This window comes from Cuculus canorus, chromosome 1 (assembly GCF_017976375.1).
Source record: "Cuculus canorus isolate bCucCan1 chromosome 1, bCucCan1.pri, whole genome shotgun sequence".
Taxonomy (NCBI): Eukaryota; Metazoa; Chordata; class Aves; order Cuculiformes; family Cuculidae; genus Cuculus; species Cuculus canorus.
This window is the reverse complement of record NC_071401.1, coordinates 180,052,193-180,071,153: the sequence shown is the minus strand read 5'-3', so window position 1 is coordinate 180,071,153 and position 18,961 is coordinate 180,052,193. Positions and strand designations below refer to the sequence as shown.

The 18,961-nt window shown below is 37.7% G+C and overlaps 1 protein-coding gene across 2 annotated transcripts in view; it reads left to right on the top strand.

Moving 5' to 3' along the window:
• TMEM168 (transmembrane protein 168) overlaps positions 1–18,392 on the top strand; it is a 28,273-nt gene extending 9,881 nt beyond the window's left edge. Inside the window, exons 3-6 of one of the 2 annotated variants that reach the window (XM_054071483.1) lie at positions 6,485–6,627; positions 8,966–9,240; positions 13,307–13,434; positions 13,531–13,667. In XM_054071483.1, the coding sequence (XP_053927458.1) occupies positions 6,485–6,627; positions 8,966–9,240; positions 13,307–13,434; positions 13,531–13,545 (561 nt within the window). In that variant the 3' untranslated portion in view covers positions 13,546–13,667. Of the gene's footprint in view, positions 1–6,484; positions 6,628–8,965; positions 9,241–13,306; positions 13,435–13,530 lie in introns of both variants that reach the window. The other variant, XM_054071475.1, reaches the window with a different exon arrangement.
• The last annotated feature ends 569 nt before the right edge of the window (positions 18,393–18,961 follow it).

Genomic DNA, 18,961 nt, shown 5'->3' with positions numbered 1-18,961 from the left:
TTGTCAGGTCTGTCTGAAGCTGGAGGATGAGCTCAGAAAGCATGAGAAATAATTTATTAAAGCTGGTTGTATTAAAAAATGGAGTAACAGCTTTTCAGCGGGACATGTATCAGCTGGGAAATAGTCTGCCTCTGAGAATAACCCCTTCTTTAGCTAGAGAGTAAAATGCCTTGACTTGTTGGTAGAAATACAATGACATTTTCCTTGCAAGATCTGCATGAGTGTTCTGCCCCTCCCTTTCCCTTTCTATGAGTAATTTTGGTCAGATCAATGGACTCCGTATCTCCAGCTTACTCATTTCAGCAGTTCCTCATGTGCCAGTTTGTAATTAGGCTGTTGGATGAGACAAGATCCAGCAGAAGTCATGCAAATGACTCAAGCACTACTTGTTTCAGAAGGCAATAAAATAATGAAAAATTTGTAGGTTAAGGTCTTGGAATTTGCAAGCAAAGATCTTGGAAAGGTTTTGAGGACTCTTTTTCTGAGAAACTTAAAATCATGTTTTATGTGCTCTGTGCCAAGGTGACAGTACAGTTTTTCTTCTGAATTACCGGCCAAAGAGAATTATTATCCCTAGAAGACCTTTATTTAATATTACCAAGAGAAAAATTAACTATGTCAGAGACAGGTAAAGTAATGGAATTAAGTACTTTCAGTACATTATTCTTGGGTTTAGTTAATTTTATAGGTTAGTAAAATAATATTTGTCATGATATGCAGGAGTACTTGTACATAGGTGAATAGTACTACTGAACTTGAATTGTTCATGGATGATGAGTTAGTTTATTGTACGTATGAGTGTTTTTTTATTTAGGGAAGGGTAAGTGATTTTGTAATCTTTGTTGTGGTGTGACTGCCTCATGGTTTGTGAAAGCTCAATTTACAATGCCTTAAAAAAACTGAAGATAGTGATTTTTTTTTAATTTCTCTTAAACCAGGATTATGTTCTGAATATAAGAAGTTTTCTAAGTAACATCTATATTTATTTGCACATATTTTTGTTAACATTGCAGAATAAATAATGTTTTGAATGCTAATTATTATTCGGTCTTTCTTCTTCGTTTCCCCTATCTTCTTCCTGACTTGTATTTTTAATCTAGTCCTTCTCAGGCTTTTTTTTTCTTCTCAGACAGTTTATTTTTTTTAGTCCCCCCCTCCTCCCACTTCCTGCCCCAGGGGTCCTGCTGAATCCTCTGGCCTCTCTCCATGTTTCCTCAAACAGCCGTGACACTCCTGCTTATTTTTGCTCCCCTTTCTGTCAGTCTGGTCCTGTTTAGTTCTCGCCTTTCTTTATCTCAGGTTTTCTCCTCCTTGCCGATTTGACTTGCATGTCTGCGCCTTGCTCCTTCTTTATAGACTCATCTGGTTTCTTTTCTAATACCTTTATTCCCTCTTCCTTGTTGCATCATCTCTTGAGCGGGATCCTAATTCCCCCTTGCTCAGTGCTCATCACTTCTTCTCAGAATGACGCAGTATCCTGTTTTATTTCTGCCACCTGTCTTCCTTTCTGTGGTAGGTGCTCAGCCCTCCTTGGCTTTCTACATTTCCAGTCTTGACCCAAAGGCGATGTCAGGTTGCCTGCGCACATCCACAGTGGCAGCCCACCTTGCTTCTGTCACCACTGCTTCCAGGGGCCCTGGGTCACGAAGGGGATCTCTGCTGACAGGAGAAAGAAACTATTAATTGTTACTCTAAAAAAATCTGATCTATGTGTGAAAATTGCTGTCAAAATCTCATTATTTTCAAAATTCAGAATTTTATATTAAATCAGAAATGCATTTAATACACTTCTAAATTGGCGACTGCTTCTGGTTTTGCTGGGACAAATACACATGACTAAAGCACAGGCTTTCCTGCGTTTCAAACAGGAGTCAGGGACTGGAAACATAACACACTAAATCATTCTGCCAGGGAATGTGACAACTCTTTTCTGCACACTATTTTCTAGATTTTCCGAGGGTTGTTTTAATAGTGAGAAGTAATGGATTATTTATTGTTCTCTAGAGAGTATTCTTTCATTCAGTAATTTGTTATAAAGAAGTTTCTTCTGGTAGCTGATCTACATTGTAACTACAAATTTTGCCTTTAAGCTTCCTTTACCTGCAATATACATATCTTATTTTCATTTGGAATAAGCTATCTATTAAATACTTGTAGACTGGTTATCATGTTATCCTTTTTCTCCTGAGCCTTCTCCATCACGGAGTCTATACTTCTTTGGTTCTGCAGAATCACTGCAGGGGAACTAAGCAGACCTTTTTATTTTACGTTTTATTATGCATATGTGTGCATATGGATATATAGAATTAGGTAAATATTATGCAGCTTGGATAATGGAAAGCACGGCAGAATTTCTGCTTATAAATACACATCATTGTAAGCCTCCTTAGTTGTTGGCCTGTTACATATAATCCCGGACAGCCTGCTCTAGCTGGCCCTGCTCAAGCAGGGGGCTGGACCAGATGGTTTCCAGGGGCCCCTTCCAGCCTCAGCCATTCAGTGATTGTATGACCATCTTGGTTGACATCTGTTTAGGAATTTATTTCTATGTTAATCAGAAGGGCTTTTCTATACAGAATTGTTCCACTTCCAACTTATCCCTGAGACTGGAGTTGTCCTATCCATGAGTATAAAATGTCTTGGCTGTAAAAATATGTCCAAGTTCTTTGGATGTTTTAACAGTTACACTTCACGATAAACGTTGCTTGAAAAGCTGAAGAAAGTGGAAAGATAATACTACACATGAATCTCACCATCTTTTATTGCTCATTTCAGTCATCAGAGGCAAGAACTGTATTTTTTATACCTTTTCTGTGTTATTTTAAATGAGAACACACTGTGTGTTTCCTAAATATTCATTTAGAATAAGACAGACAAAGGCAAAAAAATCCCAAAGACAAAGAAATAAAATGGTTTCTTATGTTTTCAGTGAGGTTGTGGACATGGTCCTTGTCTTCTGTTTGCTTTTTGAGCTGTCTTGTCAGGAATCGATGGGCACTTGGAGTGTAGGGATGTACTGCAGGATGAAATTGCCAGTGCAATCAGAAACAGAATAAAAATGGGTTGAACTGCTGAAAGAACAAAATCACTTTCTGGCTTTGCCTGTGCATCCACTGCCATCTGCTCTATTAAGGACCAGTCATCAAATCTTTTGGATTTAATAAAGCACTAACAGTCTCCACCTGGCATGTTAGCTGTTATCTTAAGAGCGGGACCTATCTAATTAATTCAACTTAATTAGATAGTATTTTTATCTATTTCAAGGTTTTGTAGTTCAGGTATTTTAAAGTGCCACCAGTGGTTTTTTTCAGTGCTGAATTAAAATACTTTATTATCTTACTAAAGAACTACTCTAAACATCAGTGATCATTCTTAAATTTGTTAGTGATGTATTTCTTCTAAATAAAAACTATTGAAAAAGTGCTGCAAGCAAAGCCAGCATCTTTACATTACATAGGTGTCTTATACATGTAAAACATGTGTGCTAACAATACTTTCCTACTCCGTAGACTAAGATGGCCACTAAACGAAGATGGAGTTGAAATTTCAGATGGAGCTGAGCTGATTCATAACACTACAGACCATATTTCCCATTCCTCATTTACACTTGGTACAAAGTCAAAGCAGGATGTAGAGCAGGATGGATTGCTGAGATGATCCTTACAGTTTCTGTATAGGATCCTTATCTCACAAGTATTTGTGAATTTTTTTGCCAGTGTCTTCATATTAAGAGTACTTTCAACAGTGAAATGTAAATATTTTTTAGAAGTCAAGCTCAATCAGAAGTTTGGTGAAGACTATTAATCTTTGTGATGATCTCAAATTGTGTTATTGTAGAACACTGTAGGTTTAACTTGCATGTAGTTTAGGGGATTAGGGAAATGCAGGGAGTGTTTGAAACAACATGTGAGAAAACTTTTACAATAAAATTAATGCAAAGTAATAATATAATGGCACTCTTTATGATATTATGATAGCTGTAGTTTTTATTGGCAAATGTGGTTTTTATTTTGTAATATGTTTACTTGATCAAAACACTAGTGCAATGTAAGAGTAGTTTGCTCTAACCAGGTCCAGGACTAGTATATTTATGTATGTCGTATTTAGATACTACAGAAAAGCTGAATTTGTTATAAAAAATGCATTATAATACTTCCTAGTCCATGCATTTAGTTTTTCCAAAGTTTAGAAAATCCTCAAACTAACTGATCGTGAATAGGAAGCTTTTCCAGACAAACCCTTCAATTTTTGCAGGATCCAAATCATCTGTTTTTGTAACTTAAAGCGAATTGTCCTTCTGGTATCTACAGTTGCAAAACTGAGTCTTCAAATCTTGGAACTAATTTAGCTAGAGAGCTTCACTATTTCATCGAAGTCTTATATTTTGAAAAGTTTCTGTAGAATGAGATCTAACCAAATCTTTGTAAGTTTTTATTGCTGTGGCTCTTCATTTTCAGAGTGCAGTTGGGAAACTGAGCAACAAAATGAGCACTTTCTGCTGATATATTTTAAATAAAAATTATATTATCTTAGTTAAAGTATTTTTTTCTCCTTATTGATGACAAAACAAATTAAGTTTGCACCATAATTGCTACAGGTTTTTTAAGCTTTTCTGTCTTCTGGTGGTTTCATATAATTGTATGGATTTGGGGGCAATTTTTTTCTGAAAATCGTTACTCTCTGACTCAACAGTCTATGTGAATGCCTCTCTGCACTTGTCCTGAATACATTCCTTTGACTCGCTCACTCATTGATCCTGACCCTCTGAATGTAGACAAGACTGAGACAGGGAAAAGGTTGTGTCTGGAACAATGCAAGGTATCTCCTGAAGTGGCTGAGAAAATTATGTATGTAAAAGGGATTGTGAATCTCCTATAATGTATGTGTGCTTCATAGGCATGCATTGCACAAGTATATTCAATTTACCAGCACCAAAGCATCAAATTACACTATAGCATATAAAATCAGATTGCAGTATTAACACTAGTATCATCAACACCTGTTGATGCACTCGTTATATACAAACCAGTTTTGTGCTTCAGATGTTAGCGAGTCAAAAAGCATTGTAGTTGCACTTCTGCGATAAGGCATGCAGGGCTGTGGGTAGAGGGACGTTCTCCGTGTTTTTTCTGTAACATGATTTGATGTCTGCTCATTTAAAAGCACATTAGATGGGTAAAGCTGCTTTTTCAGACTAAGTCATATAATATTTACCCATTTAGAAACTGAATAGAGTTGAGTTAGTGCCATGTGCCAACCAGAACTGACTTGGTTTAGGTGTTATGTTTTCAATATAATTTACTTTTGAAATTATTAATAGCTTTGTCTATGTGTTAAGCTGAACTAGCAGTCTACACCAAATCACTGAGTGTTAAATAATAAGGCAATATCCAGATTAAAAAAAAAAAAATTGTAGATTTATGAAAAGGAGGTGAATAAGACATAGATGTGGTTAGAAGCCACTGGACTGTTCTCAAGTCAGCAGCCTGTAGCTATGAATTTGTTTCTTTTGCTACATAACAAAAATTAATATTCAACAACTGCACTGTAGATATTAAAATTCTTGTTTAATTATACATATTAATATTATTTCTACCTTTCCTAAAGCATTTAATGCCTCATTAAACCCATTCACATCATATTACAATAATTAAAATGAATCTGTATTTATTCTGCCTCTCACTGACAGCTGGAATTTCAGAAGCCCATTTTTATCTTACTGGCATTGGTGGTTGAGACTTAACTTTTGAAACTTCTTTTCCTACAGAAATGATCCATGTGTTTTTGAGCATAATCTTTTCCAAGACTGCTTTTTACCGACAAAGCGGGAAAGCTCAGTGTAGGTTTTTAGCTGCGTGAATGCTGCAAAGTCCCATAGTGGTTGTCCTTTCTCATCTGGTGTTGATGTAGCTGATAAAGAATTCTCTTAGTAATTGCAGTAATGTTAAGAAATGTTCTCAGAAGTCATCTTTTGTGTGACACACAGTATTCCACAAAATATTTTAAAAGTTCTTGGTGTAAAAAGCAAGAATAGTTAAATGTGTATTGGTAATGATGCTGTCATCTGTTGCTAGGTACCTACTATTCTGTGTTGTACTTTACTTATTAAGGCCTGATCCTGGAGATATATAGAGATGTACTTATTTTATGCACATAAATAATTTTGTGGCGCCTGGTTTTCCTGCTTAAATGGGTAGAGGTGAGCTGGGGTCAGGGCTTTTAAACTGTGCTGTTAGTATTTTAAAATGCATTCCTTTCAGAAGAGTGATCTCTGCTTACCAGCCACCTTCTCCCCAAGCCTTTAATTTTTCTTTAAAGTTCTTCACCATGTAACATGTGGAAAAATAAGTATATATTACATATAACTTGCATGTTTTATGACCAGGTTATGTGTGATCAAACCCATGGCATTATTCATAAAACTGTACTAACAAACAAGAAGGATTTTTCATGCAATACTGAAATCTATGTATTTTCTTTTTAGCCAACTAATGGGATCTTCATGAGTGCATTTCTCATCGTTTTACCTCTGGAGTCTATGGCTCATGGGCTTTTCCATGAGTTGGGAAACTGTCTGGGAGGAACGTGTGTTGGATACGCTGTTGTGGTTCCCACGAACTTTTGCAGGTATAGTACCATGTATTTCAACTTCACCATAGTGTAAGTATAGTGTTAGCATGTACAGGCAACACAGTGCTGTTGCTTTTTCAATAATTAAATACAAATTTAAATAATAGGCAGATTTTGTATTTTTCCTTTTCTTCGCCTTCCAAAAAGAACAAGTAACTACAACTCCACCTTTTTATATGTATTTAATTTTATTTTAGAAAGCCAATTAATGCTTTACACACCCACAATGGATAGGCATATTCCACAATCCATATCTCACACAAAGGTGGATTGGAGAATTTGACTGAATGCAGATATTTTATATGAGGATTTTTAATAAACTAAACAGATCAGTTCAAAACAATTCTGAATTATGTTAAATGAGATGGTGTCTACATTTAAAGGATGTTGAAATTAGATTTGCGAGTGGATTTGTAAATTTACAGGTGATTTTTCTTCCAATATAAATGTTACTATATGAGAATTTCGGGGGGATGTGCTATTATTATTTCCCCATTTATGTGTTTTTCTTACAAGCTTTAAACTGGCAAATGCTACTTTAGCCTTAAAATTGTGTGTACAGAACTTTTTTAAACAATAAACAAGAACTATGTAAATTTTCTGTTTGAGTTACAAGAAGGGCAGAGTAGTTGGAATGAGAGGCTTAAAAACAGAACTGCCCAGCTTGAGTATGGACAATGGATTAAGTGGATAGAGAAAAAAATTAACGGGCAAAGAAGTAGAAGGTGGCATGCTGATTTTAGATCACTCTATCTTAAATACTGTAAGATACTGTTAAGAACAAATTCTCTGAGTTCCTGATGTACAGTGTTCAGCTGTGCACTCTTTTAAAGAAATCAAAGTACTCAATTATTGTTAGTGATAATTTTTTTTCCCCAAATTTACATTATAATAGAAATAAATTGGTTTTGTTTCCATGGCAACATTTTAATTCTTTCATTGTATTATTCTGACTCTGGCAGTTCCCTCTAATTTTGGAGTGAATGAGATACTCTTGAGCAACTGTTTAGGACCTGACAGAACTAAACTTTCTTGTTAACAAAGCCTGACTGCTTCAATAATGGGCCCAGTCTTTGCTTGCTGAGACAAAGAGTAATGATGATTCACACAATGTAACTGTAGTAGTGGAACATTAGCCCTCATGAAGACCAGACAGATGAGGAGAAGGTACAAAATTTATTTAGACCAGTAAAGAAACCAAACAGCTTTAAACACTGGCTTGTAAACAAAATGTATGAAGAACAGATATATACATGTATATATATAAAAAACAGAAGTCATATTTTGTATTAGTAGAGTAAGACCATCTCCATATTTTCACCCACAAAACTTTGCTGTGTCTGTAACTGAAGATAAATCAGCCCCCTTTGGTACAGTTGTCAGTTATGATCCTTATTGTTACCGTTACATTGACTGAAGAGGGACAAATACTTTTCATTTTCTGAAAATATGTATCTTGAGACCTCCCAAAAAATGGATGTCTTGCAGGACCAGATATCTTATTTGCATGATTAATGAATAGCTATATAGATATTTTAAAATGTATGTGTATTTTTACCTATATATGTATTTAATATATTTTTATCTAGAATATGTAGAGAAATGCAAATAAAATGCATTTTGGGACCCAGAGACTCTTGTTATATATGCATATTCATATGTACACACACAAACACATTTGTACACACAAAAACATTTGTATACATGCATATATCTATATATGGACATGATTTGTACCACATCTAGATTGTCATTTTCTTAGAACTTTCATATTCTAAGCTATGAATACTGTTATCTGAAACATATTTCTTATACTGAAAGATCAGCATCTCAACAGCATACACAAGGAAGAATGAACTGTATTTGTGTGAGTACCATATTGAATTAAAGGCTAGTTTGGAATAGGGAGCAATTAATTCAAAATATCTGAGCAAAATGTGTACTTGAATTTCTCTTTAGTCTGTTACTGGAAACTAGTTTGCTTGAAGTTTTGTGCAGATTAGCACTCACTTTTCCTTCTTTCTGGTTGTGTGTGAAGGCAGTGCTCTCTCATGGGACTTTGTTGAAAAAAATTGTTGAAGCCCAGTGTTTTCATGTCACAGCTCCTCTCTCTCTCAGCTGCCGACATAGCTTTGGGTTGAGTAAGGATTACACTTTGAAGTGTAGAAGTGTGATGGGAGTGGAGGATAGTGGTCCCTCACGCAAATACAGTATTTTGGATTGTACGTTTCAAGTCAGTTTGAATCTAGCTGAAGAAAAAAAAATCACATTACTGAAGTCCACTGAGCATGAAATAGTTATAAATTATAGTTGTACCTGTTTTTGTTCCCTTTAGTCCTGATGGCCAACCAACTCTTCTTCCCCCTGAGCATGTGCAAGAGTTAAATCTGAGGTCCACTGGCATGCTTAATGCCATCCAAAGATTTTTTGCGTATCACATGATTGAAACATATGGTTGTGACTACTCTACAAGCGGACTGACCTTTGATACCCTTCACTCCAAGATCAAGTCTTTTCTTGAACTTCGGACAACAGATGGACCCAGACACGATACCTACATTTTATATTACAGTGGTCATTCACATAGCACCGGTGAATGGGCACTGGCAGGTAACTGTTATGGGGATTTTTGTATTAATAGTTTTGGTATTGATGAACTTTACAAAGCAATTAATTCTTTCTTTAAAAAAATCGGACTGTAATGGCAAACTTTGACCTTTTTGTCATATTTATTATCTGCGAGTCCAGAATGGCAAAGAGCCACCAGACTTTGGAGATGAGGTTTGTACAGTCTCCTGGGGCAGGGAAGGAAGAGAGGAAAGAGTAATATACAGAACATGACTATTGGGAGATTCAGGGGCTACAAGGAATCATCAGAATAGGCAAGGTTGCAAACTGACTGCCTCTGCTAGTGAAGAGGATGGAGAAATGCGAAGCCCATTCTGCATGCAGTTAACTTGACCTAAAAAAGTGGCTCTTTCCTTACCTTGCTCTGTATGACAATCGGGTATGTTACTGTATGGACTTCTGTGTCATTTTTAGTATTTAGTCATTTGGATAAAAATGCTTTTGCAGTTCTTCTTTTAGTTGTTCTCAAAATTATCTAAATACTGATGACCCCAGGTGTACGCTTAGAAGTTTAAGCACGGTTTCTTACTCCCATTACAATTCAACAAAAGTAAAGTGGAAATAATCCCCTTCTGCTCTAAAGACAGATTTCCCTTGTATTTTGAGGAATAGTTGTTCCTTATAATGAACAAGCATAACTTCTTTTCATTCCCTGGACATGACAGAGCCACCACACCTGTTGCTGAGTGAAACACACAGTATTTTTTGTCACTATCAGCTAGGCTGCCATGAAGGACTGTATGCATGTCCTTAAGATGTACTCTGTTTTTTGAAAAAGATAGAATTAATTAGAATTATGAGGCAGGTATACGTGGAAAAGCAGGTCTTCAAACATAAAGCAAACTGTCTATGATGAAAATAGCTATGTTTTGCTGACATCCTGGAGTTTGGGAGTCATTGTGGGTACAGTGTAGCCTTGAGACTACAACTGCCAATATAAATGCCCAGTCATATGCTTGACAGACTTCACCATTTCCCCCTTCACTGCTCTTTTTTTAAACTGTTCATAACGGTCAGTTCTATCTCAACTGTATGAAAATTGTTGGTGAACCTACTGAAGTTTTCTAATCATTGGTAAGTTTAGCCTTGCTCTGCTGCTGTATGGAACTGGGCTTCTGAGGTCGCTATGTGCAAAAAGTGAATCTTTTAGTAAATATGTTGAGAATTTGCAGCTTTTCTTCTTCCTGGGACAGAATCCACTGTCATGGATAGAGCTCTGACTGTGAGCTCCTGGCTGCCAGCAGCCTCTCTCCAGGGGCATCTGCTGTTGTACAGAGTAGACAGATTTGAGCTTTTTGTGTGGTCGTGGTGGGGTGTTCAGGCACAGACACTTTAAATCTGGAGGCTGTATACCTGTTCCCGTGCAACTCTGTGCCTTAACTGTTAGACCTGCGGACAAGCAACGTATATTTTTTCTCAAAGGCTTCATCGGTGTCAGTGGTTTAAAAAACCCACAGATGTACTCAGAGCTGAGTGCACATCATGTACACCAGAGTGGCTGAATGACTTCTCCAAGAATAGAGTGGTCTTGTCTGTAAGAGCAGATGCTGCCCTATGCAGCTGCCAAGTGTGTCCACACATTGTGTGGAGCAGGCTAGCAGTGAAACTCTTCCTCCCACATGTGCTCCAGCTGACAGCGCAGACAGTGTACATGGAGCTAAATGCAAAATTTAGACAGCTTCTAGCCCAGTCCTGGCTTGTATCTGGCTAGCCTGGAGTGTGACAGGCTAGCTTAGATCTCTGTATACTTGCTCAGGTAGCTGTAGCCTAAATTAAACTCTGTCTTTACTTTTAGGGTAAGGGCCAAGGTAACCGTTAGAATGAAAAGAAAGTTTCTGTGCTAAAACGTACAGTGTGCAAGTGCGGTGGTCTTCAGCTTTCTCACAAAGTTGTTTTTCAGTTCTCTGCCCATCACAACTTTATCTTCTACTTGGAGTTATGTATAGCCAGATAAAGAAGAGGAACAGGCAGCTGTCATGTCTTGCATCGTTTTTTTGTGATTAGTTTTAGATAAATCGTGGAGCATAACCTGACACTCCTTCCAGACAGCACTGCTCCTAAATGTAACTTCAAGTATAAACTGAACAGATGGAGGCTGTTTTATTGTGTAACTGTACCATGGGTAGTGGACATTGGTGTTTCATGAAAGATGGAACATTTGGTCATCAGCCTTAGTAATGTGTACCATCTTCCGACCTCTGAAGAGGATGAAGAGAGACAGCAACAATGAAATATAACGTTTGGATCTGAGAAAAAGTAGTATCTTGCTGACAGCTTCTGCCATGATCCGTCACAGCAGTTAACAGTGTAGTCCTTGCTTTATGACATCTTGGAAAGGAGGCTTACTGGATTTATTAGTTCACTAATGATGTTTCCCTGTTGTTAGAATAGGGAAACATTCATGTGACATGTAACACAGTGGTGTATAAAGAAACTGTTAACTAGTCACGCATGAAGTATGAGCAGTCAGATGACCCGGGAGGTCATGTTCTTTGAGTGAAGGCAAAGGCAAGAGCTGGGCTAATGAAGCTTTGTCTCTGTTGCTGAAGCTATCAGCTTAACTGTCTGCAAAACCTGCCAGAGGGCCAGATGTGGCCAGACACATAGATTTCTTACACAGCGTGGTGCCTGGGTCTTGGGCTGGCTGATAAGTTCATGTGTTTGAGGTCACCAGGGTTAGATGCTGAGTGTGTGTTTGTGTATGTGTATGAAGTATGAGATGGTTTTCTTTAGGCAGTTTTATCCAGGCCTGTTTTGAAATCATCTCACTCGTGCGTAGTTACACTGAAATAAAGTTTATTTGTAAGGCTTTAAAACTTGAACAAATAAAGAAATTTTTACTGCTAATTGACACAGAAGGCTTACCTAGGAAAGGGAAACTGCTTCTATACAAATCTCTGCTGTAAGTAACTACAGCAATTTGGGTACCATGTACCAAGACAAGTCATTACTGCAGGTTTGGATATTAAGATTTCCTGATTTTCTTTGGTACTTCTCCAGTTTTGCATTTTTTGGGGAAGAAACTCATAGCCCCGTGATTTTGCTTTTGGTTTAACTGCAATAGCATGCTCAAAGTTTTGACTCTGAGCTATTAACTTTAATCACCTTTTTGTCACTCCTTACAGGTACAAATATGAGCACTGAAATAGGCAGTGTTCTGTTTGAGATTCATTTGTGCATTGAGATTCATTTGTGCATTAAATTCCTACTAACAAGTTTTTAAACACTGCTAAATGTACCTATATTCCACAATGAAAATCACTATGAAATCAAAATGGAGTTACTTTAGATCACATTTTTCTACCCTTCTTCGAAAAGTCATCTTCTTTTTTTTGAAGCTGACATTTTCAAACTAAAGTGGTTTTGTTGTAAGTCTGTGTCACAGCTTCAACCTGCCGACACCTAAACATATCAGCCCTTCAAATTAATAGTCATTGTGTAGCCAATGGAGATTTACTCACTTGTTTGCAAGATGTTTTCCTTAGGCACTTGAGTAAGTAGTCTGCTTTTCAAAGCCTCATATATCCTGCAGTACCCATTATGCTTAAGCAGAAGGTCTCCCCACTAGAGGTAACTTTGTTTAATACATTCCACTCTTTCAGAGCATTGTTGAAGCAAGAGCTGAGATTGAGCATGGGAAGTTAGACACTGTAGTTGCAAGTGTTTTATAAGCTGATAGGAAATAAATATTTTGGAAAAAATCTTAAGAAATTTTTGTTTCAATTAGTTGTAAATCAATGTCAATTTTAATTTTCTTGAACCTCTGAAAGCAAGTGTGTCTATAGAGTGAATCTCTCCATTTCTGGTCATCTGAATTTTTCAAGCCAAAATGATGGTTGTTCCTGTAGGTGGCTTTCTCTGCAGAACTGTTAGCATGTGTTGTGTTCAGAAATCCTTTCTTTTCTTTAAAAGAGGGGTTCCTTTAATGTTAATAAAAACATATGACAAAAAAAAGTCCTTTTTTTCCCCTTAGTATTATTAAGAATTCAGTAGAAAATAAACCCTATTTAAAGTTTTCTGTTTAGTTATTTCCAGGTTTCTTCAACAGGCTGTAATTTCTTTCACCCTGAGAAGAAATCATCTGCTACAGCAAGTCTACAGTTAATACCTCTGTGGAGACCTGCAGCACCTACAAGCAGGGAGGATCAGTTGAAAACTAGTGTTATCCCTGTCCAGGTTGTTGAAATAAGGGATTCTTGGAACTTGCAGTCAAAATTCTACAGATGTTTGTGTTTCTTTCTGCTAACATTAAATATTTTTCCCTTGTGGCAGGAGGTGATGCTTTAAGACTTGACACACTTCTGGAGTGGTGGAGAGAGAAGAACAGCACTTTTTGTTCTCGACTCATCATCATTTTAGACTGTGAGAACTCTCGTCCATGGGTTAAAGAAGTAAGAAAAGTAAATGACCAATATGTCGCAGTGCAAGGAGCAGAAATGGCCAAAGTTGTAGACGTCGAGGAAGCAGACCCTCCACAGCTCGGTGACTTCACCAGGCAATGGGTTGAGTACAACTGTAACCCCAACAGCAACATCAGCTGGTCCGAAAAGGGCCGTACGGTGAAAGCAGTGTATGGTGTGTCAAAACGCTGGACTGACTACACTTTGCATCTGCCAACGGGAAGCGATGTTGCCAAACACTGGATGATATACTTCCCACGTATCACCTATCCATTAGTACATTTGGCAAACTGGTTTTGTGGTCTCAATCTGTTCTGGGTCTGCAAAGCGTGCTTTAGGTGCTTGAAAAGATTGAAAATGAATTGGTTTCTTCCCACAGTGCTGGACACAGGACAGGGTTTCAAACTCGTCAAATCCTAATTAGGAACCAAAGAGGAAATTAAGTGAGAGCTCTGGGAACTTTTATCACTTTACCATGCTTAAAACTTTTTATATGACTATTTTTCTCTGAAAAAAAATCTGCTACACTCACTTTATTCAGCTCTTTGAGCAGTATATGCAACAGTTAAAAACTGTGATCCTAAGCAGAAGAGAGTAGATTTGAGTTTTGTTACTGGTTTCTATGTACATATGATAGAGACATTTAATATGTCCATGCATTTTGGAGACAGTTTACGTGTTCGTAGGTGTTACTTAAAGCAGCCTTCATTTAGAATCACCAGTTTGATGGACAACAGCTCCTGTGAATGTTATAGCATGCTTATTTATCATTTATATCCACTGTAAGGTTCAAATACCGGAAAGGAACCAAGCTGATATTCAAATCAATATATATATATATGTCCTTGAAATTATACAGTGGGCCAAGGGTATTATAAAACAGCACTGAGCCAAAAAAATAGAATAATGAATAGCCATTGTAGATAAGCAGCTATCAAGATTTTTTAGGTTTATTTGCTTTTACATCTTCAGGGCCTGCCTCAATTCTCTACTGCCATCAGTGGAAATTTGCCACAGCAAACAAGGAAATCAGACAACCCCGTACTGTTCTGATGCTGCTTGGATGTTTTATGGAATGCAATTTTAAAAGGTTTCAGTGTTACTTTTGAAATTCACGGTCTTGCTGGTGACTTTTTTTTTTCAATATTCCTCAGTAGTTAATTTATATGTGGAATAAAAAGTGCACTGAGAGGTTTCCCCTCACGTGTTAGGGTAGTTCTGTCTTTTCCAGGCTCTTACTAGTTTGTATTTTGAAAAGTTACCCTGAAGAAAAAGAAACAAAACCCAGGGTATTTAACAAAGAAAATAATCCATAGATAAAAAACGGAAATATAAGTGTTGCCTTGCTTCCATGTTTATCTGAAGTCTTTGCTGTCCCTAAGACCTTGATGCTGTAAAATGCTGAATGTAGGGTTGGACCGTTTAATTCATTATCTCTTAACTATTATCAAAGCTTATCAGAAAGACTAGATTATGCCCCTAGGACAAGAGTGAATCCTGAGTATTCCTCGACTCTGTTCTCCTCACCACAAGGTCCTAATCTTAATCCTTCTGCTTACAGAGCTGGATGGGACTTTGGAAATCCTGCCCCAGCCTTTCCTCTTCAGTCAGAAAAGCTGCCTAGCTTTCTAATCTTGTACTCTCAAGTGCAGAAAATATGGAGTGAAACAATTAAGCAGCTAAGCACCACTTTGTGGTGGATTTTTTTGCATATTTGTGTGCAATGCAACAGACCTAGAGTTTACTTTTTTTCAGTTCCCATCAGTATTTTAATAAAAATGTTAGGCATTAGCTGATATTTGTCTAAAATATAACTTATTAATAATTTTATTTAAATATATGAGAATACTTTAGGAGCTCAAGTTTTTGCCAGCAAGGGTTTTTCTAATTCTGTTTAGACTCTTTAGTCCGCTAAGTTAGAGAATCTGTTAATACTTATACATCTTAGTAACTCCGGGAAACAAAATGTGTGATTAAATTATGAGATCTGCCATAGCCAGAGTAATTTGTACTCACCAACCTCAAAATGGTGATTTTGTACAATTTGCAAGTGACAGCCACTAAGATTCTTCATTAGTGTGTATTACACAATTTTGTTTAGCAAGACAGCACCCCAACCCCCCTTTGCCTTTCTTCAGCCGCTTCCATAATGTGAAAGAAGGTGAAGAAATGAGAGATGAGATGAGGTATCTTACCAAGGCACAATTCCATTAGGTCTTCTCTAAATAAATGGTGTGATTGCAGCTCTGTCACAGGTTGGAGATGTGGCCGTTCTCAGTAAGGGCAGAGGGTAATCACACCACCTAGCGTCAGGTGTCCAATGTTGGTTTCTAATGTAGAAGCCTGATGTAGGAGTGATCTCTTTTTAATTCACATCTCTGAAAGCTTAACATCTGTGCTCCGCTGGTACGTAACAAAGATAAATAAATATTTCCAGAGGAAAACTCATTTGATCCCTGTTTTAGGATTAATTTTCCTGTAATTGTGCCGGTTAGATCTGTTTAGAGTTTGCTATCATATGCCAAAGGTCAAGCAAACAAATCCTTTATATCTGTTTAATAACTTCAGAGCACTTCTATTCTTAGTTGTCCTCTGGAGCCTGGGCTGGGAACATCAACTCCTCGTTCAAGCACAGAAATTGGATATTAAAGTTAAGGTGAATGAGCATCCATCATGTTGCAGAAAAGCAGCACTGCTGCCTCTGCGGGAGGCATTTTCAGCCATTTCTGGTCAACAACCCTTGAGCACAGAGAGAAAATATTGCATAAAAGGCAATCATTTGGTTTGTAAAATAACCATTGTTTTGGCCTGCTATTTCAGTAAAAGGTCATCTGATTGTATCATAAGTTGTTCCAACTAGAGCGCTGCAAGGGTTTAACACAGTCCCTTTACCACAACACTGTAATACCTGATAGAAACCCTGTGAACATTTGAGAGTCAGTGAGTTAGTCATTTTTGGTTCGGAAAAGCTTTGGACATCAACCGTAACACTTCTCACTAATTATGAGTTGGTCTTATTCTGTATTTGCTGCTGTTAGATTTTTGTGGACGTCATCTGTATCTTTCTTTTTGTAGATCAAGGGGAATGGGAAAAGTGTGGGACTCCTGACCTGTCCTGGTATTGTGAGCAGACTAAGAGTATCCACTCTGCAGTTCAGTGGTGGGTATAGCTCTGGGCAGAACAGACACAACAGTTGGTGCTGATCTTTTGCCTCTGTTTATTGAATGTTCCAGCTTATTTATCAAACTGTTACATTTTCTGTAGAATAGACTGCGTGATTTGTAGCAGTTTGCTGAAAGTTACATAAAGAGTCAACTGAAAAAAACCAGCAAAAAGATGCCAGGCAAAACTAATAATGTGTTTGTAGATTTGTTTCAGTTTTCTGAATCAAAGAACTCTAGATTTCTGAATTTGAAATAGTTTTAACAGGAGCTAAGGTATTCCTATTTTTGATCTTATCATTTTTTTAAAGAGCAAAGGCATGGTGAAAGTGCTGATTTAAACTAAAAGAAATGTTTACATTCAAAACTGTAAGGCCTTTTTGGACAGAGAGACTGTCTTGTGTGTTTCAAAACACAATAAATCCCAGAGTGTGGGATGATGAGTCTCAGGAATCAATAGTATTAATTCTCCGCTTCTACACTGATTAATATCAAGGTGTCTACCCATGACCCACATTCCCAGTTGGAGTTTTTCTCTGGCTTCTGGCACTGACACACCCCCACTGGTTTCCACCCAGCCCTGGACACGTGCCTGAGAGACAACGTACCAGGAGCTCCTAACGTCAGTGAGGAGTTATCCCTCTGCTGTTCCCTTGAACTTGAAAGAGAAATTTAAATCTAATCCCAAAGAATGTTACCTATGCTTTAGTTACATGCAGGTTGTTTTTCTTTTAGCAGTAACAAGCTTATGAATTAATTGTTTGGATAGAGAAAATCTAAATTTTTTCTTGAGAGGCTTGTCTCAGTACTGTATATTCAGACATTTTGTTATAAAGGTTATTATAAATTTATATTACAGCAGTAATTTTATGTTGACTCTTTCATTTACCTCCTGCATTGTATCAGCCTTACTGAAACATGCAAATTCTCCAAGTCCTACAAACACAAATCTTTCTTTAAAAGGAATTCGGATTGCAAATTCACAGTAATGTTTTTCTCTTTTCTTCTTCACTATGAGAGTAGTGAGGCACTGGCACAGGTTGCCCAGGAAAGCTGTGGCTGCCCCATCCCTGAAGGTGATGAAGGCCAGGTTGGATGGGACCTTGGGCAGCCTGGTCCAGTGGGAGGTGTCCTTGCCCATGGCAGGGGTTTGGAACTAGATGATCTCTAAAGTCCCTTCCAACTCGAACCATTCTAAGTAGGGGTGGAAAAAGCCATTCTTCTTCATTTTTGCACTACCAGAGTTACAAATTTGCAGTTCCTTATGCTTTGTATGCCTTGTGATTGTTGTTGTCTATCCTTCAGTTCAAGTTTTTCCCAGAAATAATTTCTTTGCCTTCATTAAGTTTTCTTTTAATTTTGCAAAGGTATAACTAATGCTATGCTAGTTGTAAAGCACACCTGCTGCCAGCAGTAGACAATGTAACTTGGTTGAATCTCTTGTTTAGAAATAACTTTTCTGTGGGAGGATTTTTACAGGACATACTGATTTTACATCTGTAAATAGATTTTTTTTGTCTGTATTTGTGATATTGCTTAAATATATTTTGCTGTTTTGGATACTCCCAAGATGCCTGCCCCTTCTTCCAAAGCTCATATACTTTCCATTTTTTTCTGATATACACCCAGATCTCTCTGCTCAGCCAAGCTGGTTTTCTACCCTGCCGGCTCATTTTCTGGCACACAGGGACAACATCCTCCTGCACCGCCAGGATTTCCTTCTTAAAGAGCATCCGGCCCTCTTGGGCTTCTTTGCCCTTAAAGGACTGTCTCCCATGGAACCTGATTGAGCAGCCTTCTGAACAGACCAAAGCCTGCCCTTCAGAAGTCTAAGGTGGCCGTTCTACTGACTCCCCTCCTTACTTCTCTTAGAACTGAGAATTCTATCATCTCGTGATCGCTGTGCCCTAGCCGCCCTCTGTCACATCTCCCACAAGTGCTCCTCTGTTAACAAAATGCAGCCAGCTGTGTTGGTTACAGACAGTTCTATACTTAATAGCTGCTCGAATAAGTCAACGTGGATCTGACTTAGCCATCCCACCAATGCAAAGCCAAGATACCGTAAGACAGTTTGTGTTGGGAGTAGGAAACATGACTTGGCTTCTATTGCAAACAGAAGAGATTGCCTGATTCAGAAATTG